Source organism: Pogonomyrmex barbatus, unplaced genomic scaffold (genome assembly GCF_055798465.1).
Source record: "Pogonomyrmex barbatus isolate J1 unplaced genomic scaffold, ASM5579846v1 scaffold2, whole genome shotgun sequence".
Classification (NCBI taxonomy): Eukaryota; Metazoa; Arthropoda; class Insecta; order Hymenoptera; family Formicidae; genus Pogonomyrmex; species Pogonomyrmex barbatus.
Window position 1 is genome coordinate 10,070,589 of NW_028297116.1, and position 25,983 is coordinate 10,096,571.

The 25,983-nt window shown below is 29.6% G+C and overlaps 5 protein-coding genes across 14 annotated transcripts in view; 2 read left to right on the forward strand and 3 right to left on the reverse strand.

The window, feature by feature from the left end:
• The first annotated feature begins 79 nt into the window (after nt 1-79).
• Nucleotides 80-1,484, forward strand: LOC105421988 (uncharacterized). Its single transcript, XM_011631191.2, has one exon. It carries the CDS (start codon nt 171-173, stop codon nt 891-893), a length of 723 nt encoding a protein of 240 aa, XP_011629493.2. The 5' UTR covers nt 80-170; the 3' UTR covers nt 894-1,484.
• Nucleotides 1,474-4,893, reverse strand: LOC105421998 (uncharacterized). 2 transcript variants are annotated; one of them, XM_011631209.3, is made up of 2 exons: nt 3,842-4,893; nt 1,474-3,165 (listed from the first exon to the last, which is right to left on the reverse strand). In XM_011631209.3, exon 2 carries the CDS (start codon nt 3,163-3,165, stop codon nt 2,803-2,805), a length of 363 nt encoding a protein of 120 aa, XP_011629511.2. In that variant the 5' UTR covers nt 3,842-4,893; the 3' UTR covers nt 1,474-2,802. The 2 variants fall into 2 exon arrangements, with proteins under 2 accessions (XP_011629511.2, XP_011629505.2); XM_011631203.2 differs by having other exon boundaries at nt 3,571-4,893.
• Nucleotides 4,894-5,050: 157 nt separating this feature from the next.
• LOC105422012 (Protein tyrosine phosphatase 61F) lies at nt 5,051-16,342 on the reverse strand. 2 transcript variants are annotated; one of them, XM_011631230.3, is made up of 9 exons: nt 15,827-16,342; nt 14,003-14,164; nt 13,644-13,903; nt 13,293-13,518; nt 13,064-13,216; nt 12,536-12,719; nt 12,208-12,409; nt 12,011-12,121; nt 5,051-5,259 (listed from the first exon to the last, which is right to left on the reverse strand). In XM_011631230.3, exons 1-9 carry the CDS (start codon nt 15,914-15,916, stop codon nt 5,196-5,198), a joined length of 1,452 nt encoding a protein of 483 aa, XP_011629532.2. In that variant the 5' UTR covers nt 15,917-16,342; the 3' UTR covers nt 5,051-5,195. The 2 variants fall into 2 exon arrangements, with proteins under 2 accessions (XP_011629532.2, XP_011629523.2); XM_011631221.3 differs by lacking the exon at nt 5,051-5,259 and having other exon boundaries at nt 5,640-12,121.
• Nucleotides 14,954-25,983, forward strand: part of LOC105422035 (uncharacterized) — a 29,067-nt gene continuing 18,037 nt past the window's right edge. For 7 of the 8 annotated variants that reach the window (XM_089077139.1, XM_089077140.1, XM_011631262.3 and 4 more), the window contains exon 1: nt 23,910-24,153. The gene's annotated coding sequence lies outside the window, so the exon portion shown is untranslated. Of the gene's footprint in view, nt 15,576-23,909; nt 24,154-25,983 lie in introns of those variants that run through there. The other variant, XM_089077138.1, reaches the window with a different exon arrangement.
• On the reverse strand, nt 16,766-19,132 carry LOC105422024 (abasic site processing protein HMCES). The gene is made up of 6 exons (XM_011631240.2): nt 18,981-19,132; nt 18,116-18,341; nt 17,652-17,969; nt 17,469-17,576; nt 17,199-17,353; nt 16,766-17,073 (listed from the first exon to the last, which is right to left on the reverse strand). Exons 1-6 carry the CDS (start codon nt 18,998-19,000, stop codon nt 16,941-16,943), a joined length of 960 nt encoding a protein of 319 aa, XP_011629542.2. The 5' UTR covers nt 19,001-19,132; the 3' UTR covers nt 16,766-16,940.

Sequence of the window (25,983 nt, forward strand, 5' to 3'; positions counted from 1 at the left end):
TCGTTAGCGTGCTTTTAACGATATCGAGACTCGAAGATGTTTAGCGAGGGACTTAGCAATGAATCCCGAACAACCAGCTATAAAAGACTTGCTTCAACTACCTAAGCCATTAGTTGACAATTGGAAACTATACTCCTTGTATCATTCGAGAAAACCGTGGATAGATTCAAATGGAACGGATCAGCATTATTTTCTTCAGCTTCTGCTCTCTTGCAATCTTGGCAGGAACAATATCTGCAAATTCATCAACGAATGAAATTTTGCAGAATAACACTCATGACATAAGTGATGTCGAAAATCATCACATAAATCTTCTGAAGCCAAGGAGTGTGCAGAATGACGCTAAGCAGTCTTCAGTCCACGAAAATCTCGTGAAAAACATCACGCAAGACGGAGAACACGATATGAAGAATTCATCATTCTTGAATAAAACATCAGATACATTCGCATCTTCAACCGGCGACATTTTAGGCAGCTATATTAAGGATATGCAAATTTCAAGATTCAATAGAAATCAAAAAAGTGATGCCGAGACGTATCGTGAAGGATCAACTGTAGGCTTGTCATCTCACGATATTCTGCTGGATCCTGGTTTAATATCGGCTCGTCCAAGTCGCCAAGCTGAAAAAAGCGACATGAATCTCGCATCAATCGAGAGTATTTCCGGCGATACTTCCAAATCTGGTCAATCTGTCGACAGTAAAAACGTTGTTCCGTCGCGAGTTTGGAGTTCGAACTTCAAAGGTGATCTCGGCGTAGCCGAAGATAGATATCAGCCTCCGTATCCGTATTGGTATTATCGAGGACAGTTTCCAAATGAAAGATATCGACCATACGACAGGAGGGAGCCTTATCATAACTACTTAAGATATCCTGTATTTCCGGGGAAATAAATCTAAAAATTTTTGGATTTTTTTTCTCCCTTTTCTGTTTGAAGGGAAGTTAAATTTGCATAATGTATGTAAGTAGATATAGTTTTGAAGAGTAGCATGATAGAATGACAAAATGTTATTAAAGTATAAAAAGAAAAAGTAGAGAAATATACATATAAATGTATGTTTATATAAGTGTAAATAAATCATTAAAAATCTGTGATTAAAATTTAGATTATAATATTTCATGAAAAGTATTTATTCTAAATTCTAACATTCTATTTTAATATTCTATTAGAATTGTCTGTTCTAAAAGCTAATAACTTGTGATGCAAGTTTCTTAAAAATCTCATATTTTAAAATAATCAGAATTCTTAGTAAAATTAAATAATAAATTATGTTACTTTATCAATTTTTATTCTCAATTCTAATAAACATTTCCTATTTCTATTGTATCAATAAATTTATCATATCATGGCAAGAAATAATTATTAATTGTATTAACAGATAAAAATGTATTTGTTATATTAATATATTATATGTTATAAATGTTTACAAATTATTTGTAATAATAATAGAAATGAAAAGTAAGTAATAAATGTATAATCAATATTTTATATTTATTTTATAAAATGTCATATACACATTCATTTTAAGTTTAATTACAAATTACATAACATATCTTTAAAGAAATCGTATTACAAATATAACTGTCATACATATTCTCTCATCCATTCATTTGAGTATCCACAATATCATTAATTTGCTTACGCCATTTTAACTATGCTTATACTTATAACTTAGAACTTTGGTCAGACAGCTTTTAATTATTAACGCTATTTTTATCTAATCTATTCGACTTACAATTAAAACACAAGTTATGCATCTCCTACATTAAAAAAGAAATACATTTCGTTGTTTTCTTAATTCGCCTCTTTCTCTTTTTGCTGATTTTTCTATTTATTATCTTAATTAGCTATTATCTTAACCAACTTCTTCTCTTATAAATTTAATTTTATCTATCGTAATTTACTTAAATATAATATTTTGATAAGAGATCATATGTGATCATAAGATAAATGCTTTCCTGGTCGCTTTTAATGTTCCGTTTTTCGGTCGCTCTTGATGTTCCGTTACAAAAAAAAAAAAAAAGAGGAAAGACTCTTTTGAATCACAGAAGGAAGATTAGTCCGCATCTGTTAATTTGTGCCGTTAATCTTCGTGCCGTCGAAATAACGAAGCCACAACCTTTTTAGCGTAATTACACTAACGAGTTCAATATTCTTTTTTGGTTGCCATTTTAAAGTTCGCTGGTTTTCCCAAAAGTTTTTTTTTTGTTTATTATGAGCTCTCTGTATTTTTTTTATACCTCACATATTTTTATCTCAGTAAGTTCCGACAAGAGAACAGTTTTATTTGCATTCAAAATTTTCATATTGACGTATCTTCCGTTGTTTATAAGCTTGAGTTCTTATTCTTTTGGCGTTTATGGATATACCTATAAATATCCGTGAACGATAAGCTTTATTTTATACAGACTCTGGCAAACTTCGGATATGAGTTTCATTACAGAAATAATCATATTATCGTTATTCCTTGCTATTTTTCAAAATCTTGCTATTTTTTGGACTTTATATAATCAAATTATTTTGATTATTCAAAGTCATTTTTCATTTGCCTTTAGTTTGTTCATCTTCCTTTAATTGTTCATCTTGATCTAAATCTCATTTGTGAGGTATTTTCATCATCACAGACTCGATTCTTTCTCAATCCTTTTTTAGGATTTTGAAGATTTTAGAGCTTTTAGGCCATTCAGGCTTTACATCATGGTCTTTAAATATCTCGAATGCATTATCTTCTCGATAATACCAGAATGAGACAACAATTAGTTGCAATCTCGAAATCTCCAAATCAATTTTTCCTCTTCCACTTATATTCTTCTACCTCGTCGAATCGCGTCTCTAACACGTTGTCGATAAGCAACCTGTTGACGATAGACGAAGAGAGGACGAAGAACATTGGTACCAGCTGCAGTTTCGAGGTCATCATCATCATCATTATCTGCTTCCTCTGCGCTGCGTTTTTTAATGTTGGAGTTCGCATTGTTATCGGCGACTTTAGAATCGTCGCTTAATGCATATATCGGTTCCTCGTTTATCATAGCTTGAGGATCATCGAGTTCTTGAGTAACAACAATAAACAAGGGAGAACCGTATATGCTCGCCATTCTAAGAGATGATGCGTAAGAACAAGCGACGAACAGCAGCACAGTGATAACGAATTTGATAGCCATCTAAGAAAGAAAAAAAGAATTGCATTTTAAATTCAATCGGTATCGATCTAAAAATTTACACATAATTAATTTGAATATAAACTCAAATACCATAATAAAAAGTAAAATTTATAAAAATAAACTTATTTTAAGATTAAATTTATTTTAGAGAAAAATATGGAAAATATATCTCGATATATATAGACGCGAATGTATTCATTAAAATAAAACGGAAATTTATTTTTGAAATAAATTTTTATGAATAGTTCAAGTTTCAAAATTTATTAATTTATTTTAAAGTTAATTTATCAGAAAAACGATTTTTATTAAATTTTTTTTTTAATTGTATGAATTACATAAAGATATTCAATATAAAAATTATATATTCAATATATGATTTGTTTGACTCGAGAAATATATACTTACCATTTTTTAAAGTCTCAGATTATATCGATAATCCTTTACAAGGAAATAACAATCGTTTTAGCACGCTCAAAAAATGTTAATTACGTTATTCAAAGGAGGATAGCGTTATTCAATGCGAAGTGTTTGTTAAGAGTACAATAGCACGTTGTAGGCAGCTCTCTCGCGAGTTTATGGTAGTCGGGATCGTGCATTCAGTATTTATATGAAACAATGACGTCAAAGCAGAACATGCTAATTATACAATGACGTTCTACGGCGAGTGATAACTGACCTGGTAAACCAGATGGACATGACACACCGCCGATCTATCCTGGGTGTACTACGCTGCTTCTTGTTTTGCCAGCCTCGCAGGTGTTAACTTGGCTACAAGGGAACGATCATATCTCCCCCACGATGCTGGTCTATTTACGCGTAAAATATAGATAATTTAATACGACAATCCGCGCACATTCTATACTCCCCAAACTTAACACGCCAATCAAAACAAAATCTAAACTATTTTGTCGTTAGTACAGCGTGCAACTTTTTATCGTCCATATTTAAAATTTTCTTGTTTGTATTTAGAAATATATCAAAATTTATATTTAATTTCATCTAATCTTAATCTGTTTTTGTTATGTATTTTTTGTTGCAAATTGAAGTATTCAAATTTTATTATGTTTGCAAATTTTATATTTTATTACGATATAATTGTAAATGTGCTTCATTATTTTGATTATAGAATCAAAAACAAAAAATTTAAAGAACTATTTTAATATACACTAAACTTCATTAACTAATACTATTCTTCTTATGATAATAATAGATATTTTATTCAAAATAATTGCAAGATATTAATACATAATTGTCTCTATCAATGTATTGTAACTAAATTAACTGCAGGTTTATTCATCTATTATTATTATATTCATTTTTAATTATTTAAAAAAAATAAATTTTGTGTCATATGTATATTCATTCATATGTATATTCTTGTAAAGTATTTCATTATTCAATATGCTATCGTTGTTAGATCTTCACGTGATGTATGACATAAGAGAACGCCATGATGTTACACTCTGTTACATCACATCATATGTGAAAATTCAATTTTGCTCTTATCTATATTGCATAATAATTCATCTTTAAAAAAATATCCTACTTAGTATATGATAAAAAAATTTAATTTTTGATTCCTTTATAAAATAATAATTATGTGAAAAACTTTCAGGCAATTATTTATTCTCCTCAATTAACTTATCTCATAATAAATATTTATTTAAAAAGACAAAATATTAATAAATTAAATGGAAAATATAGCAACATTCATATATTGTATATTCCTCAATTTTTATTCTTTGAATTTGTAAATTGTCAATTAAAAATTTTTGTCAATCCTTTATCAGTCTGCAAGATCAGTAATTAGGAAAGGACGAGAATCACGAGTCATTCATCCTTAAATATAATTCAGGACTCGAGAACTCGCGAAAGCAAATATACATTGTTCTGTAGCAGCCTGATTTATTAATTTTTTTATTGTTTTTATTGTACTGAAACAGATTTTCACGATTTCCTTTAAAACGTGATAAAGCACACAATAGAGAATTATTGTGAAGGACGGTTTTCTTTTCTTTTTTTCTTTTAATTTAGATGGTGGATTCAGCCTCCTCATGCACAGATTCGCCACTTTCGCCAGTTTCGCTTTTTGATCTGAAAGAAATCAACAGATAAGGATCTCTACGGGCTTCAGGTTGATGTGGAAGATTAAGCATGAAACAGCAAACGAGAGTAGAGTAATTTGTACTAGGTAATAGTATAAAGGGAATTCGCGTACGATTCGCATCTTATGGTCATTTGTATGTAAATATCTCAGTGTTTATGCGATTTGAGATTCTCGGAGAGAAATTGCAAAACAAGGCGAAATCGGGGTCATAAATTGAGCCATTTATTTCGAAAATTGTGTAATTACTATTTAGCAATATTATTTATCAAGAATTGACAAATTTGTCATTCACAATTTTCTACACAATTACACAATTTTCTAAATGAATGATCCAATCAACTTTAAGGTAAAGAATCAATAACTGATGTACTACTATCATCAGCAATCCATACATTTACAGAAATAAAATTCGCAACTTCAAGATAATATTCAAGATATTCAATTAAGTACATTGATATTAGTACAGCCGTTATTGTTGCCGAGAGACTAATTTAATTGAAAAATAACATGCGATTCAAGATGTCCGTTTCAATTTTCAACATCGCTTACGAACAAAAATCGAATACGCCAGTTACAAATAAAACATAGATGCAAAACATTTTAACTTTTATTAAGATTATAAGGTACTCCTGGCAAACACCGAATTTTTTTATGGATCATCGAACGTCGTAAATATTACAACGAAATATATTAAACAAAATCTTGATATCTAATCTAACAAATAATAATTCACAGCGCTATAATCCTGATCAAATCTATATCTTTCTATGGAAATGTAACTAAAAAAAAAAAAAATATATCAAATTGAGAAACTTTGTCATACGTATCTGAAATCTACATTTGTGTCGATGATTCGTAAAAAAACATCTGCATTACCTGAATCCACAGTACATGAATCCGGACTGTCCACAAAAAGGTATTTTGCGAAAATAAGTTCGCGGTGAAAAAAATGCACAATTGAATTATATGTTTCGAGTTTAAGATGTATGAAATCTACAATTATGTGAAAGATTCTACTCTCACAATTCTACTTCCGGTTGTGTAAAATATCTGCCAAGTACAACCTCTACTTGATGAGTGTTTCTCACAGGAGGGACCCATTTCGAACGAATCGGCCTGATGCATGGCCATATTCGCGAGAGCATTTATCTTGCCGTTTCGTTGCTTTCGTATAAATATTTTTATTGTATACATATCTTCATGTGTCGTCCAGTGCCTATTTGTTCAACTTGGCCATCATGAAATTCAGGCGAAGAAGAGGGTCGGTAAGAGCGATTTAATAAAGCCGCTCCCGCGATTTTTTCATTATATTATTGCCAATTATATACAAATAGATTTTAACAATTTGTATCGGATAATCAGAACTCGAATGCTTGCTCATAAGTAAATATTATTACAACAGTCTTTGTAAAAATAAAGGAATAAATTGATAAAATGCACTTAAGGGATTATTAAAATCAATATCAGCAAAAGAATTTAATGGTTTCCAAATAATTTGTGAAATCCTACTGTATTACTGTAGCAAATTGAAAAAATTTTCCTTTACGCGCTTTGCTCCTCCCTTCTTCGCCTGTCTTCTTTCTTTTCCTTTTCCCAATTCTTTCTTTTACATATGCTTCCAATTGTCATTTCCCTTCTTTTACTGTGCATTCAATTTTTTATACATTAAAATACCATTCGACGCTATAATTTCTACAACGATACATCGTAAATGTAATTAACTACACTTCGAGTTGTGCAGGATGCAGAATGGGCAGAAGGAGAAATATTAGCCTCATCGACATTGTACGATTAATCGATAATTATTTTTTATTTTTCAAGTACATGTAATAATAAACATAATGTAAGAAGAGATTATTCTGTCATCTGAATATTTAATCAGAGTTATTTTAGAGTATTATTTTGCAATTTTTACAAATTCTTTTTCTTGCAATTTCTCTACTTATTTCAACTAATTGCTTTTGATATAATTAAAAACAATCACTCTTTTGTAAGATCCAATTCCAATTAGTAATCGATTAATCGGACAAGTGTAGCTCCATTTTTACATATTTTTATCTTAATCCTTTGAAAAGCACGTTCACAAGTATTTATTTTTTTGTATTGAGAAAAATTCACATTTTTTTTCGTGTTAGTAATCGACGATGGATAATCGTCAGTAATTGTAAAAAGGCCCCGTCGTATATAAAGGATGCATTATGTAGATTAAACATCATGATTTATAAAAAGTATGCTCTAGCTGGTGCGCTTCTAAGAATTAAGAATCGTTAATTTTTCCTGACTCGCCATTCTTACATCTGCCTAATGCATATCCTCGATTCTTATTATTATTATATAGTCCGGCTGCCAAGCGTATCGATCAAATCGCAAACATTCGACATCGCCATAATCCAGGTATATTATATTGCTTTAGATTGAAGACGGAAGCTTCTGCAGCTTTTATCTCGAAATTTCCTTACGCAAGATCAAAGTCAAGCTCATTTAGTTAATGATGAAAAATCTTACCGCGATATCTTTTAACGAAAGATTTCAAAAATAAACTTCAAAAACATCATTACTCTTATTCTGTCAGTACCCTGATGCATGATCGCTCGGCAATCCGGAGATAATGATAGATTGATTGATTGATCGATTGATTCGAGATGATTTTTCTCTATAAAATTTTTAATTTTTCTTTTATTAATTTTTATAACATAGCAAGAAATCGTAACTTAATAAGAGTTGCATCATTATTTCATGCTGAGTTCTGCCAATTTTTACAAGTAGAAAATATATATCGAAGAAACTAAATTCTTAATTATCAAAAAGATATGCATTATTCGTAAAAATTTTATATTATAGAAAAATAAAATAAGAGAAAGGTGATACTTTATTATCTCAAATATAGTAAAGTTCGAGAATGTCATTTCGAAATCAATCTTAGATTTACTAGATAACTATCTATTTATATATATTGTCGAATAATAAAAACGGCTCGCTTCCACGGTGACTATGCTCTTCCAAAAAGGGGAGAAGTCGCTACCGCTATTCACCGATCGCTATATTTCCCTTCCCTCCCCTTGTTTGTACGAGTAGGCACTTAGCTATGTTTCTGTGTTCTGTTTGTTAATAACGTTATATCTATTGTATGCACACGAGCAGTATAAAAGAATGCGTCGCTAAATTTGTTCTTTCATGCCTTGTCCGATGCTGAATGTGAATCCCATAGATTCTTCTTCAGAGATCTTATGATTATATCATGTGTAAAAACAGATTGTTATATCTAATGTAATCGGCAAGTAAAAAAAAAAAAAAAAAAACCCGATTTCGATGACATAAAACGTTATAATAAAAATTAAAAATACACATTAAAGATTCTATATACGAGGGAAATGAATTTCTAGTGGCAATGCAAAAACGTGCTCTCATTTTTCTGAATGGTGTTTCGATGTGAGTTACACGATCAACATCGGTGACTGCTCCCATCGTTCCTTCACATTCATTCTCTCATACACGCTCATTTCTCATTTCGTATTCACGCACGCATACGCACGCACGCACTTCGGAACGCACATCGATTTTGGAACTTTTAAATAGCACCGTGTCTTCGTGACCTGTGAACTTTCATGAGCATATATCTCACTTCCGGAAGCTTCGCGTAATCGCCAACAACAGGAGAGATGAGCGTCTGCGATCGTTTCTCTTGGTTCTTTTTCTTTTTAGTGCACAAAACGGATGGATAATTGCGAATTTTCAAATTATACGTGCCATTCTCGAAATCACACGTTCCGATTGAATTCGAAAACGTGAAATGGCTAAAATGGCTGAAAGATTTCTATGCCATGGTGTGTTTCGCCAATGATGGAGGATACGATCGTTACGAAAAATAGTCGCGTTGTTCCAATCGAATTGTCGCAGACTGCGGTTTATACTTATATAAATAATATCTCGATAAAAATTAGATAACAATAGTACATTAGTGCGTAAAGTTAAAAGTGTTGCTGACAATAGAATACTGCATATCTCCTCAACATCGTGTTCCGTGCGGAGTACTCTCGCTCGCTCGCGTTTCTTTTCTGTTCTCTATTTCAATTTCTTTTGCAACGTATCGTTCTACGTACATAATCACGCGAAAACGAGTACGTCGATATGCGCAAGTACGACGTGTCCGAAAACCTCGTTGGAAGATCGTGCTCCAACGGCAGTAACGTACAAAAGTAAAAAATACGATTTTAGTGACGCGCATCTTTTAAAGATGCACATTTTTCTCATCACGCTTTATCTTTGGATTGGAACACGATCTGACAAGTCTTTCTCTCAAAGTGGCTTATATAAAAGCTCGACTTAAGAATATGCGGGCTTAACTTTTGTTAATTTTACCGCTCGTTTATTTTCTCTTCTTTCTGTCCTTCTAGAAGTCATCAGACTTATTCAGTCTTTGTCCAATGCTCAATGCACAGTTTATAATATATTGGGCAATTGAGCTGGAATTCACATTTGCTAGATTTCATTTTAAATCTTTTCCAACTTCTTCCTAATGATTAATGTAACTTCAAATAACTATCAAATTTTTAAAATTTAATAAAGTTATTTAAATAAATGCACGAATAAAAAATTAATTAAAAAAAAATTTTAAGTGAGAATAAACTGAGATCACTAGTAACTTTTGAAAATAACGCTTCACCATTTATAGCATATTTTTGTCTTTCCTTTTACTGTTATCAACAATTTCCATGTCAAACTAAAAATTCGTGACAGTTTTTTGTAAATTATTGTTTTTGTAAATTATTTTTGTAAATTATTTAATGATAGGAAAAAGAAAGTGTAAAAATAATTTGATAGCATAAATTCTTTTGATAAATATGGCGAACTCGCTCCGTTTGCATAATCGCATCTAAGATAATACCAAAATAATTCAATTAAAACTAAATGTAAGAAATTTGAAACTAATATTCATACATCAGGAATGTCTCGTGCGTGCATAATAAAATAATTACTTCTACAAGCTATCAATTGTGCAAAATAAAATAGGAATCATGTAAACATGAGTTTATCAATATCAAATATCATCATCCCAGATGGCGATTTGCATGAGATATAACATTCTGTTGTAACAAAAGAAAAATAAAAAGATTATAAATAAAAAAAAGTATATCTTACTCTCATAGCCAAATAAAAATAATAAAAAATTTAAGCAAGATTATGATAAATGAGAAATACTTTAAAATCCTTTTATGAAATGTTGATGTGTAATATGTGCATAATCTAAATTTGCATGAATGCTTTAATATAAGATAGTAGAATCTATCTCAATCAGCAATTAAAAAACATTTATCTATGGAACTATAATAAAATTTAACAAATTCTTTCTAGACCTATCACTAATATACCCATTTAACGTTATTAAGGAAATTAAATAGATATTTCCAGATTATTAAATTCATATTTTCATAAAAATGAAGTTTACATGTTTACAAGCTGAACATGCTTTTTCAGTTATGTACACATAAATTGCATTGTTAAAAATATGAATTTAAATTAAATCTGAAGTAATTTAGAAATAAATCTTTCCTAAAAGCTTTTCAAAAAGCCAGACTTATTTTGGTATCCTGAAATATTACTAACATTAAGTTTAATTCACTTAAAAACACGCGATTAGATAAAAATCATAAAAATGTAATTTGTCTTCTTTTTTTGCTTATTTGTTGCTTTTACTTATATTAATTGAATAACAAGAAAAAGATCAAACTTTGATATAGAAATGTGCATCTATAATTTATTTGCGAGAAATAATAAAATCAAATTCAATAAGATTAACTTTTGTAATTCAGTTTCCTATATCTCCATAATTCTGCATGTCTACATGTATCCCTATACGAGCGTATTAACGCTATAAGTAAATTTAAAAAAAATCGAATAATTAAAATTCATGCAAATCACACAATCATATTTATAAAGGTATATGATTATATTGTGATATATTATTGCATAATTAGTTTTTGAGTAAATATTTTACTTACAAGAATTGTAGATTATTTACTTAAATAATAAGTTAACACAATCCTTGTAATATGTATATATATTTTTATCATAATGTGGGAAAATTTACTTTTTTTTCTTTATCATGTTTCCATAAGTGCGTATTTTAAATAAACTATTTGTTTCCAGGTAAATAGCAATATAATAAAAAGAAAAAAAAGAATTATGGAAAGAATATATCCTAACATTTTAAATACTCATCGCGAATAAATCACAATATAAAAATACAAATCAATAGTCCATCTCGTTTCTTTTTTCATTTGCATCTACTTCTCTTCTTACAAATGTGTAACTGTGCACTCTAAAAATGCACTATTTTGAACTTCTCATTATCTCTTTTTTCTCTCATTGTTTTCTCTATTGTTTCTTTTTCATTATACTTATTCTTTCGATAGTGGAAATTGTGATTTGCGGTATTGCTATTTGATTATTACTATCGATTGTATGATATAAAACCGTTCAGTTATTCCTTTGAAAATGTTGCAGTCAGGATTAAGAAGTTTCTAAAACCTCACAATAGGATCACATGTTAACAGTAATCTTCCTCGATTATGCAAGTCATCGAAATGTTACTGACAGTTTACAAGATGATGCATATATACGATATTCTTAAATGTGATACGGTAGATTTAACTACGCATGTACAGATAGTAACAAATCGCTATAATACCCCCACCGATTCCAATGCCGAAGCATATTTTACAGGGATTAAATAATGACCTCTTGAATTTCTGCCATTCTTCCATTTCCTTCTGCCGACGTTTCATCTCACGTACTTGTGTCGCTAATCGTTCAATCTTTTCCGTTTTACGTCGACGTAGTTCCCCTTTCCTATTTCAAGAGAACAAAATTCATAATCACCAAGGGAGACAATAAATAATTTGCATTTATTATTAAGACATCTCGCTGTTACTCACGCGTCTGAATTGGACGGAGAATTGTTTGTTAAACTGGAATTCTCAGCGTCATCGGAAAGAGCCTCATCAGGTACAGCGACATCATCCGCGTTTTGTTCGCCTATACAATTTGTAACAGATGTAGACTTCATATCTGTAGATAATTCTACATGATTCGGTGGTTCACTTGGTAGTGGTTTATCAGGTGGTCCACCTAATTCATCTATAGTTGAAATTACTGTTATTATTAACAATCTATTATGATTTAAAAATATTGTTTTAGTAAAATTTTATAGGGAATTTTAAAAAAATCATATATATATATATATATATATATATATATATATACCATTATCAGTTGATCCATCCGGGCTTAGATCTGCCATCATACTACGCGTTAAAGATTCTCCTCTTGGAGGTGGTAAAGGAGGAGGTTCATCGTCTTTTTCTAACGAAGAGTTATTCTTATTATTCATCTCGTCATACATCGTTATTATTTCATCATGAGTCGTTATTTCGTTGTCACTAATATTCTGTAAAGTACATTGTAAGATACAATGGATGGATGATTAAAATTGATCAGTATAGTTTAATATTACAGGAATAGCTTTTGTTAAAAAAACATTTTCTTATTCAAAAAGTATTATTTTCAAAAAGTATTATTTTCTAAATAAGAGAATGTATGTATATATGTACATATGTATGTGAAAAAGTATTACTAATATTTTAATTTTATAAAAAAGGAAACAAATACTTTAATATTTATCAAAATATTAATATAGAAAAAATATAATAAAAATAATAGTTACCATTAAAAAATAATAGTTACCATTTTGATTTATTAGGATAGTAGCAGTATTTATTATCAATTACTTACCATATTATTAAGAGGTAATTGTTTTGCTCCTTGAATGATGGCAGAATATGAAAAACAAAGTTGTTCAGGTGTTTGTATCAAACCCATACGAGATCGTCTCATTTCTATCAATTCGTGCCGTACATCCAGAGCATTTAAACCATATTTTTCAATCTGCAATCAAATAGTAAATAATTAACGATTACCAAAGCGATTTTCTGCAAATCAGCGCTTATTATGTTCAACATACTAGTACTAGACATGCATCAACCAAGCAAAATGTTCCCGATCTTCCTATCCCTGCGGAACAATGTACGACAGGAGGGCCAACATTTTGATCTAATGCTCCTGATTGCCTGACATCTGCCAAAAAACGTAGAAAGGCCGTTGGACGTTGCGGTACTCCAAAGTCTGGCCAAGTAGTATAATGAAAATGTAAGATTTCTCTACTATCGTTACTTTCCAAATCCGTTATACTGTAGATAAATTAAAAATATTGAATATGTCATAATAATGCTTGTAGAACAATTAAGAATGATTATCAGTAATAAATATATATTTCAATAAGAATATAATATAATTTATAATAAATGTTTCCTACCGTAATGTCCTAGTAGTATAATCGGATGATTCTGTCTTGCTGATATAATCTACCCTTATATTGACGTCCTCAAATACCATGGTAGGCTTTATATCATCCAGTGGAAAATATTGATGGCATTTGATTTGGTTCTTCTCAATTATTTTATTTAACATTAATACAGCTCTACTATTTTGCTCCCATACCATTAGCCAAAAGTGACTGACAGTATTTGGCAAAGGTCCTTGCGTCAAGATATATTGCCTTTCAGCATGATCCACCTAATGTATGAATAAATAGCATAATACCGTTTGTATTATCGTTATCAATCGTTACTTAGGTAAAATTATTTAAAAAATGATGTAAAATAAAATATTTACCCGTATGAGGTTGGCGTGAATGTAATCACATACACCTCTTTTAAGTATAATCCTAGTATGATCGTATGGCGCCACATCTCTGTAGCGATTCAAATTTTTGTTTTGTGGTTTTTTTGATTCATTGCATGTATATTCAAAACTTTCACACTTATTACGTATGTCCTGCAAAAAAGTTAAAAGTATATTATCACTTATGTAATGTTATAAATTGTAAGTCAAGTATACAAAAAAATATACAAAAAAGTATTTAAAAAAAGTTTATCTTCTATGTAAATATATAAGAGTATATTAAAAGTTTACAGATTAATAATAATTAAAGTAAAATTATGTAGAAACCTTTTATATAAATTTCAAAGCTTGATGTCTTAAAAAAGCTGGAATGGATTTTGAACATTTCATCACTAATTAAATTGATTTGATTAACAATAGTATTATTGTTCTAAAATCTAGGTAAAATCAGGTAAATCTGTAGAAATTGATTGAAACAACATATTTACTTGTATATTTGTAAATAGAGAATCAAATTAGCAATTAATATTTAGAATATACAAATCAAATATTGTATTGTAAGAAACAAGTTGCGAGAAACTTCACATTTTTGTAGTATATTATAACACATTACAATTTATATTAAATTAGCGACGTTTGTATGAAAAATAAAATCTGATAAAGCGACGCTCCGTAAATGAAAATTATTCATATAAAACTTAATTAACGGGAATATGATTTCAGAGTAAAGAGACTCTAGTATTCAGGTGTATTGTCATCATCAAATTTCTCATGTTTCGCTTCGGAGAAATTGTGCGATCGTTGAAACACACTGAAACCATGTATTTCCGAGGAAGCCTGACCTTGGCGAGCACAATCGTATCGTACACGTGCACACGAATATAGTCTATTCTCTTTCTCTCTCGGGCTCTCTCAGGTTAGACATTCGCTTTCCTTCCGGGGGAATTTTAAATCGATCCAAATGTCGTAAATCCGTGCGAATCGCGTTTCTCTCCGGCGTCGCGAATATCCTCGATAGCATCAGCGCAATAACGCGGAAACCGTGTCGCGTTCGGCGAATCCGCGTGTCGGCGTCGAACGATATTACCGCCTATTGTCTCTGTGTTGACGTATAAGATATTATGGATCGCCATCGACCACAGGCACGCGAGAAAGAAACCATCTCAAACATATTTCCGAGATTGCTCGGCAAACGCAAAATAATTTGCGAATTGAATGCGTAAAGGAAAGTTTGTTATGTCTGTACATTTCAGTGTGTGCACAATAATGAATATCGCGACCTGATTTTATCTTACGCATTTTTCTGCATAAAAAATCAATTTGGCAACGACTGGCAACATTCATGGATTTCTTACGATAACGACGAAACGTATCGAGTTCTCTCCACGGCGTCACTTAATTTCCATGCGTCTGCGATCGCCGCCGAGTCTTGACAGCCCGTGACACCTACGCGGATACGATTTTATGAAAGCGAGAACAGCGGTCGCGGAAGGAGAGTGATCTTGGGAAAATGATAACGCGGGACGCAAGACGTGAAAGAGAGAAAGAGACATAGAAAGAAAAGGTAAGAGAACGCGCGGTAACGAGGAATTACTACACGTACGTGATGAGGAGCCGGCACGATATGTGTCAGCCGAGAAACACCGAGCCGCCCGTTTAGAATCACGCGATCCCGCTCGCGGAAACGGCAGCGGAAGAGCCGTCGTCGAGCGGAAGAAACGAGCCGTTTTCTCCCTCGCCCTCTCCTTCCGCCACCTTTTTTTCCTTCTTTCCTTCATCCGTCCTTCCTTCACCCTCGTTCTTCGCCTCTCTCACCTGATAGAAAGCCGCCCAAGCGTTCTTGGAGTTGACCTCGTGATACACCGTCTCGACATTCATCACATTCCTGAGCGTTTCCTCGGTCATCCTGGCGTCGGCTTCGCCGCTTCTTCAAATCCTAACAGGACGCGACAAATAGAAGACACGACGCAACGACGCAACGACGCACAGAGCAACGACAGACGCACGCACGCACGCACGCACGCACGCACGCACGCACGCACTCACTCACTCGCGAGGAGGCTGGGCCGCGCGCGCGTAATTCTTTTGACTCTTGTTTTCCTGCCACTCGACTCGCCGTCACCTGGAGTCAACGTGCCATGTGTCAATCCTCTCTCCCTCTCTCTTTCTCTCTCTCCTCTCGTCGACGAGTAACGGCCACTTCGTTGTCGGACCACGACGAAGAGTCGCGCAACGCAAGCAGCGATCTTTCTGCGGTCCTTCTACGAAGAGTACGTATGTACTTACGACTTACGCACGTAACCTATGGTCTATCGCGGTCAGAACGCGCATACTGCGCGAACTCGCGGACGGCGGCAGCGGTAGCGACATGGCGCGGCCGCTAGCGCGCTGCCAACCGTACAGTTCGAAGATTCTAGCTCGAAAACGAACGCTATTGGTCAACGTTTCATTCCTCGACGTCGCGATCTTACATTTTATTCGCTAAGCAAAAAACCTTACTTGTGATTTCGATTGTACCATTTTATTAATAATGTGAATAGAATTATCAATTTTTCATTTTCTTCATATGATAAAATTATAATATGCACTCAGTTTTATTCGAACTATCTGTAATTCACTTAGTTACAAGTCTATTATTTTATGAATATATTCTGAATATATTTTGTAAATAATTTTAAATATGGAATTTTTTATCTTTAGAAAGAACAAATTTTATTCCCAAAATATTTTTTATAAAAATATATGATATAGAAATGTAATTCTAAGAGGTAGTTATATTTCCTGAGTTTTTATGATAATTATAAATTAGTTAAATTAATAATTAAAACAATAATTATATACAAGTTTATGTTTACAGTACATCTTAAAAAAATATACTGAAAGAGAAGATGAGATATATGGAAATTTAATTAGCAGTTTCCCGCAAATTTTAATTTTCCTTTCGGATTTTTTTCTTTTCTTCTTCACTGTTAATATCTTTATTATCTGTGCTTTTTCTTTTATTTGAAGCAGCTGATCCTTTTTGCAACCAGGAAGTCATGAAAGATGCCTGACTGATCTCTCTATATAACAATAAGTCAATAATTTATTTAACCTTACAATTTAAAAAATCTACATAATATGTAAGCTTTTTCTGATATACAGTTTTAGAAAGCAATGAATTATTTACTTTTAGCTTTCTACTTACTTTGGTTTTATCCTTTTTCTACAATCGATAGTTTTATTGTTTCCATTATTGACTATCGTAGATACTGGATGCCAGGTTAAAGCATTTTCTTGTAATACCATATCATTTAACCTTTTAATAGCAGCATCTATCGATAAATCTTTACTTAACCATACCTAAAAATAAATTGCATAGAGATATTAGTAAGTTAAAAAATATATAAAACGTACAATATCTTTAATGAGTAAATATCTTTCAACAAATTATATATGATATTATATAAACTCTTACTTGACATTCTTCTTCATTACTTAGACATACAGGCATGCGATGATGCAGCCAAGACAATATCTTGTTACTCTCTCTTGTAATAATTGTACAGCTATATATAGTTTTTCCCTAGAATATCAGTTGATTACTATTAAATCTTAAATATTTCCAATATAACATATCGTAGAGACAAAGATGATGTACCTCTTCATTTTTGTGTATTCCAAATAATCCAGCCAGCTTCAATAATTTGAGACCTTTCCATCCATCTGTCTCAGAAAATTCATTAGCCCATGTTGTAGAATCATCTGCTTTTATATCTTTGTCTTGAGTTGTATATATATAATATGGCTGCTTTTGAAGTTTGTTATTTATACTAGGTTTCCATTCATAGAAACCTTCGCAAACTACAATACATCTTTGTTGGTTTTTCAGTGATGGAGAATATACTGTAGATGTTTTTATATTTTCCAGACGACTATTGTGAGTGGATATATTATTTGAACGATCCTTGTAATTTCCCTGTAACATGTTCATATTGATAAAAGTAATTTAAAAATCTAACATTTGTATTTTATAATAATTATTTTCAATCATACTTAAATGTGATGTAACCAATTTGCAAAAAACAAATATCAAATTTATTAAAGCCTTATATTGTAACTTGCCTGATGCCATGGTGGAATCATTCCCCATATCATAGCACAAAGAACTTTTTCTTCTTTTTCTCCTCCAAAATGTGAACCAGACATTATACAGGGTAAAACATCTTGTGGACACATATTATATGATGGATTATATTTTAATTCATTGTTAGCCCATGTCAGTTTACGTTGTTTACCATCTGTATCCTTATATCCACAAGCACAACACAAAGTGTCTGCGTCTAATGAGCTATAAATTATAATACATCTTATAAGACATATAAACTTTCAAACAATATCTCAATGGACAAATTAAGTTTTTTTATTAATTTAATAAATTTAAATTTAGTTTTATTAAACTGAGAGCAATAAATACAATTCTTTTCTTATAGTTATTAGAATTTAAGTAACTCTGTATAGTTTTAAAATAAATCAAGATGTAAAATATTGAAACTTAAAAATTATTATAATATTATAATAGACTAAAATAAAATTATTAATAGAATAGACAGATTGTCATTTTATAATTCAAATGTTATCATTCCGTTTAAATTTAATTCCATATATATAAATGACTAAAGTGAAGTACATCATTTCACGAATTCTCACAGTTATTGCCAAAAGATAGACATTTGATCCATGTGAAATAGTTAGTAGTATTGATTATAAAATTATAATATGTTATATAAATAAAAATTATGTAAATATATTACTTTTTAATGATAGAACGATTGGATTGAATTCTGCAAAATAAACTTAATAAGAAACAAAGATCAATTGGAATAAAAAAATTCAAAATAAAATTATAAGATATTCTATTGACTTGTTTATCAATTAAATACGTTGTACAAATTAAGATGATTAATGACAAAATAACAAAATTATTCACCAACAAATACGACCACACATTCTCGTTGATCTTTCTCACGTCTTATGCGTTTCTATGATGCTGCCAACTGAATATTTTTTGTCACTAGATACTTTTATTACATTTTTTAATTATCCTTATACTAACATAGTTATATTCAGAGAAATGACTGCGAACGGCCATTCCGGCTTTTTTCGTACTGTCAAAATCTTCATAAACTAGCATTTCCAAGTTCTATTTTAGCATATTGAAATTAAGTAGCCACTTCCATTTGCTGATAAAATCTCTGGTGTGTGTCCGTGCTATTTCCACAATTCGTGGATCAAGAGTATAGCTATGTAATTACACATCTATTTTAGCTATACTTATTTCCTAATATTTTTTATAGTTTTTATTTCATTTTTTTTTCATTGATTCATAAATTTATCAAATACTATTTTTAAATAATTTTAGTTTAAATAAATTTTTATAAAATATAATTTTAAAGTGAATACACTCAAGTTAGTTTCTAATCGTTATTATATATTTCAGTTAATCTCACACAATCTTTGATACATTTCATGTACATATAATACTACGATTACACGGAGTTTCTTTGTCAGAATTCTCGCATGTTTCGCTGACGCGATACGATGCATTCAGCGATGAATTTTTCATCACCAAATGTATAATTATTTAATTATAAAAATAATTTTATTATCAAAAATAATAAACTAGATATAACAGAATATTTTATTTTAATACCATTATTTAAGCTCTCTTTTTCTTAAATAATAAAATGCTATATACATACATATAAGTAATATATATAAATATGTACATGTTGATAAATATATATACCAATGTTAATATTTATCAATACTTTATTCTACAATAAGAAAATTACGCGAATGTAAATAGATATGTAATTATATAAGTATACTCTTGATCGACGAATTGTGGAAGTAGCACGGACACGCACCTGAATGAGAGTTTATCGACAGTGTCAGAAAATGGAACTGGCTATTTAATTCCAACATGTTAAAATAAAACTTTGAAAGCGCTAATGTACAAGAGTTTCGGTGATAAAATGCCGGGATGACCGCTTTCAGACTCTTCTTTAATATATCAACATTTATTAATTTTTATATATGAATATTATAAAATCATTTTCGTGTGATTTATACAAACTTTTTAGAAAAGTTAGTTTAGTGTTGTTAAAACTACACACACACACACACACACACACACACACACACACACACACAAACGCGCGCGCGCGCGCGCACACACACGTGTACATATTAAATTATTACAACTTTTTTTATTTTATTTTATTTTATTTTATATATCCAATATTTTTTTAATACTGTAATAATTTGCTATATATTGGCAGGATTATTTTAAATTAATTTGTTTCTAATGTTAACAAAATTATTATATTTTTATTTTTATTATTTTTTCGTATATTAACAATATTTTATTCATATTAAATATTTAACAATTTTAACAATTTAACAATTTTAATTTTTATTTTTTAGATTATTATTTATTAAATTATTTTTAGATTGCAAGATTAGCACAATTAATATGCAAATTATAATTTTGTATAAAATATATTTTGAATTGTTCTTGTTTTATCTCCTATAATTTAACACATTCTTTTTTTTGTTACTTATTAATATCTAAAATTATCATCCTTGTATAACTGAAGAACCTAGTATGGAAGTTTTAAAACGAATATACATGTAGTAAAATGCATCCGATAATGCAATATAATTACAGAAAAAAAGCAATTATTATTAATTATCTGTATTATAAACGTACACAGTAGTTTTAACTTATTATATTATCTTAGTCGTCATCAGTTATTTTGATCATATAAGTTGAACTTTCCCATGTTTGAATTGAATTAAATTTATGTCTGAGAAATAAATTTACAAAATGTTATTAAAAACTGTAACTATTAATTAAACTATAATTATTAATTACAGAAAACATATCTTCCAAAAAATATATTAAATTATAATTAAGAAATTAATAAATTATATTAAGTTTGATAGCTCATAGTTATAGAAAAACATGAGATAAAGAGCAACGATATCAGCAATATTTTCTATTATATCTATACTTATTTATTTGTATTTAAAAACGTATAGAAATATAGAAATTAATAATTTTTTTTCACAGTTCATAGTTCCAAAAATTTATTATTTTTAAAATAATTTTCTTAAGATACACTGTGATAATCAAACAAAATATGACAATTAGAATTATAAGAATTTAAGAATAAAATTTAATTAGAAATTTAATTAGAAATTATGATCTATTCGTGGGAAATAGAAATATGTTTTCTAACGCTTATATTTATTTAATAAAATTAATTTATTTAATAAATTTGTACGAATAGAATTTCGTTTATACAGATATTGTGATAATGTATCTAAAGCTTACATAAACTCAATGATACTTAATGCAAGTTTTAACTTTCGCAATAAAATAAGCCTGCGTATGCACGATTAAGTAATAAGATGATTCAATATCTCAGTTTACAGCAATGATGACATTATATTAGCGTCAGCGTTAAAAATGTATCATACGAAATATTTTTATTAGTCAATGATTGAAATGGAATTTTACCATAAACATGACTGGTCACGATCCTTATATATCTTCCATCTAAATGATTTCAAGAGACTGGTTTCTTTCTTATATTCACAGTAGATACGGTTTTTTTTTCCTTAATCGTAAATATCGAAGTTAAAATTAATATACGGTTCATACAAGGACATATTTTCTAGGATCTCCTGAGAATTCAATTTTTTCTTTATTATATTTAATTTCAAGAATTGATTATATGAAGTATAGTTATAAAAATCAATTCAAAAATTAATCCAAAAAATTATATAGTTCTTATGGATTTATTTATAAAAATTTTCTAATAATCTTTTCTTTTATTTGTTAGATATAAAGAATTAATAACAATTATATGCACACACATTTAAATGTCTCTTCGTAAATATTTGATATAAATTATGATAAATATTATATAAGACTCGTGGAATATAAATCGATAAAATTAGATTCTTTAACAAAGAGATTCTGCTTAACACGGATATCCTGTTGACCCAACGAAAAGCTATGTCCCCTATCGAATCAGACCCATTTGGAATACGCGATGGACCAGACTGGAACCCTCGAATAGTGATCATCCAAACATGGAACAAAGGACAAGATTGCTCCTGTGCATGTACTCGTTCAACTGTACTCTTTTCGTTCTATCTTTTGATCCATGTCCGAGAAGGCTCGTTGAACCGGAGTTACTAATTCATCACGCTAATGAGTTGCGCGAGGAAGATCGTCGCTCTTGTCCATGACCTCTTATTGCGAAACATAGTGTTGGAAAAACCACACGTGTACTTTCCAACGAAGCCCGCAGTATGTATCACTCATTTAAAGCAATGGAGAAACGAAGAGATAAGAAAGGAGGAAAATCATTTTTTTAGGAATTTTGTAAAGAAGAATCTATTGGATGTGATTTATTAGATTTTGCATAATATTAAAGTAAGAACAAAAAATAATTTAATAAATAAGAAACATTTATACATTTAACACTAATATTTTCTTTAATTTTAAACATTAAATCTTAATTTTAAAGAAAAAATAATATTCCAATTGTCCAAATATATAATTGATATAGTTAACAAAATGAAATTAATAATTGTAATAAGGGCATTAAATTAAAAATTTTATTATTTTGCTATGACAAATGTACATATATACATATATTGTACAAACAATAAGATATTATCTACATATATATTTATACACATATAAATTGTCAAAAATAAAGTAATATTGAACGAATTTCATGGATATTAAAAAAATAAAGCCGATTCTAAATTGAACAAAAAAGTTTTAGATGAAAGGAAAATATTACAAACATACAATATATGTGTATATATATATATATATACGTACATACATACATACATACATATATACATTAATTAACATTATCGTTGATATCATAACAAAGAAATTGAGATAATCGCAAGTGAGAGATTATACAATAACAGAGTAAAAGATATTTGGAAAGAGACAAGGTAGAATGATGGAGTACCGCTCAAGGTAGACAGGAATCAGTGGGTAGATCCCCTTCTTCTTATCCCTTTTATTACTTTCCATAAGTTCTTTCATCAGACCTGAATCGTCCGGCGACGTGAAAGTAACAACAGTGGTGCTCAGCTCTATATATATAAAAACAAGAATTTTTATTGAAATTCTATTAAATTAATAACAAATTATTTGCTAAACATATTTAAATTTATATTGTTCTTATACAGGAATTAAAAATTTAGATTTTTAGAATACACTTAAATTGTTAAAAATTTTTAATTTATGTAAGCTAAATTAAATTAATTCTAAATTATTTAATTTTACTTATTAGCTTATGTTTTTGTTACGTTTAAAAAATTATAAATGTTTAAAAACAAAATTTTATTTAAAAAATTTTTACGCATTGAAAGAGTTGTATTACATTTAATTTAGAGAGAACTCGATATCCATATATAAAAAATACTATTTGTATATTTATATATAAAATAATCAAACATTCTTTAGAAAAATAACTTCTTTAAGTCTTGTTCCCTAAGAACAGGGCATCTTCTTGCATATATAAAAATATTTGAACAAAAGTATGCAGGTTTTCTGTTTGTCTTCTCGTTTTTATAACGAATATTTATTCGAGAAATGCAAACGGATTCGCAATGCCGGCTACCCTTGCCGGTCGAATGATCATCCTTGACTAGAGATCAGATGGTCGTTTCTCACCTGCCGGTAGGATTCCCCCAGTTTGAGGCGCTCTGACACCTGGTCTTCTCGACTTCGACTTCGGACATACTTTGGTGGGGCCTCTTCAACCTCGCTTCGGTGCATTATATACGTGGGCCTTCAGTTGTCACCGCGACGTTGGTGGAGTTACACTGCGTGTTATTTTTCCCGTTCGGCTGACTCTACCGATTGCGTTGGAGAACGCTCCAATTGTTATTATAGTAGTGGTATAGATTCGATTTCGCGAGAATATTTGTGTCCAGCCAGAACGTGTCTCAGTATGAAAATAGTGAAGGAATGTGTCTTGGAACCGAAACTGCATCAGCCTGAAATCTAATTTCGTTCTCATGTGATATCAGTTTTGTTCGGGACTGGTGCACATGTACGTCGGTGATCAATTTAATTTTTATACGATAATAAATTCTATTAAAATTGAATTTTTAAATTGTTTTTATTTATAATTCTTTTGAGAAATTCTTTTATAATTGGAATTTATTAAAATTTATAAAATTAAAATTAAAAGTAAGTACACAATTCTTTGAAAGAAGGAAGATGATAAACATAAAGCGTTCATCTATTATAAATATTTTATATAAAAAAAGATTTAATATTTACAAATTATATAAAAAAGGTAAGAAAATGTCTCGTTGCTACGTTTATGTTAATGATGTTAATGATTTTGGGTATATTATTGAAATGTTGTCGCAAGTGTTATCTTGCTTTTATCACTTGCTTGTTTCATGACTTGGAATTAAACATTTGGAGATGGAATGTAACAGAATCTCAAAAACAGCGATAATACAAGTGTCACACTGCATATGCTCGCTTATATCATAACGATTATGGTGTTATACTTTTTTTAATATTTATAAAAACTTTTATTATTGTTCGCGGTACAATAAAAATTATATTGTATCAAAAATATGTAGATTTAACTATATACTATATACTATAATACATTATTGGAGAAAATTTATATATTTATTATATATTACAAAATTATAAAATAACTGATAAAAGAACTGTTTACAACATTTTACTAAATTTTTATTAACTTGCAATAGAGTTCAAATTGTTTAATATATTTCTTTCTTTTAGATATACCTTACATATATTATTTGTATTTGTAAACATGATTACGACATATCAATTCTCGTTATTAAAAAATTGAATCTGCCTAAAAATAATGTAACACATAAAATCTAAAAAATCTAAAAATTTTTTTGTTAATCTTGTCAATGTAAGTCTATTTTCAATGATAAATATATCAGCGAAACTTGATGAAATGTATGATAAAACAAGTAACACATTTTTCACAATGACAACATGATCAAATGAGTTGTTTGTGTAATATTGAAAAATAGCCATAGGTTCCATGTGTGATCACTTTTTATCTTCTACAAAAAAAAAAACTTTTACAATATGATTTTCAGTTATTATTATTTTTGTATAGTTATTAATTTGAGCTGCAAGGCATTTTATCATTAACATATGCGTTCAGAGATAATATAAAATAATATATTTAAAATTTCTAAATATTATATATTTTATAATTATCTATTTTCAAATATTAGACAGATTAGATTAGATTAGATTAGATTAGATTAGATTAGATTTTAGACAGATTAAATTTAATATATATGCTAATGAATAATTCACAAAAAATATATTTATAAAATTAACTAAAAAATGTTTCTTAACTATTTATGTTGCTTGCTGGTTTAAATAAAATATATTATTTTCGAAACACTAATAATTGAATATTTTTGTTATTGATGTAAGAAATATATTTTTAAGTCAATTATTAAATAAATAATTTGCATATAGTAATTGCAAAGAATGCCTACACGCACACACACACACACACACACACACACACACACACACACACACACACACACACACACACACACACACACTCACTCACTCACACACACACACACACACACACACACACACATACACATATATATATATATATACGACATATAAATAGTGCAACTTCATTTCATCTTAATATTAATTTTATTGATAATGTTAAATTAAATAGCATAATCTTTTTGTTGATTTAAAATTATAAAATATTATTTAGCATTTAATTATATTGATAATATTTAACGATATTATGGCATAAAAAAGCAAATATTAATATCATGATTACATATATAAATAATTTCACAAACTTTTATTTTTTAATATTAAGCAATAAAAA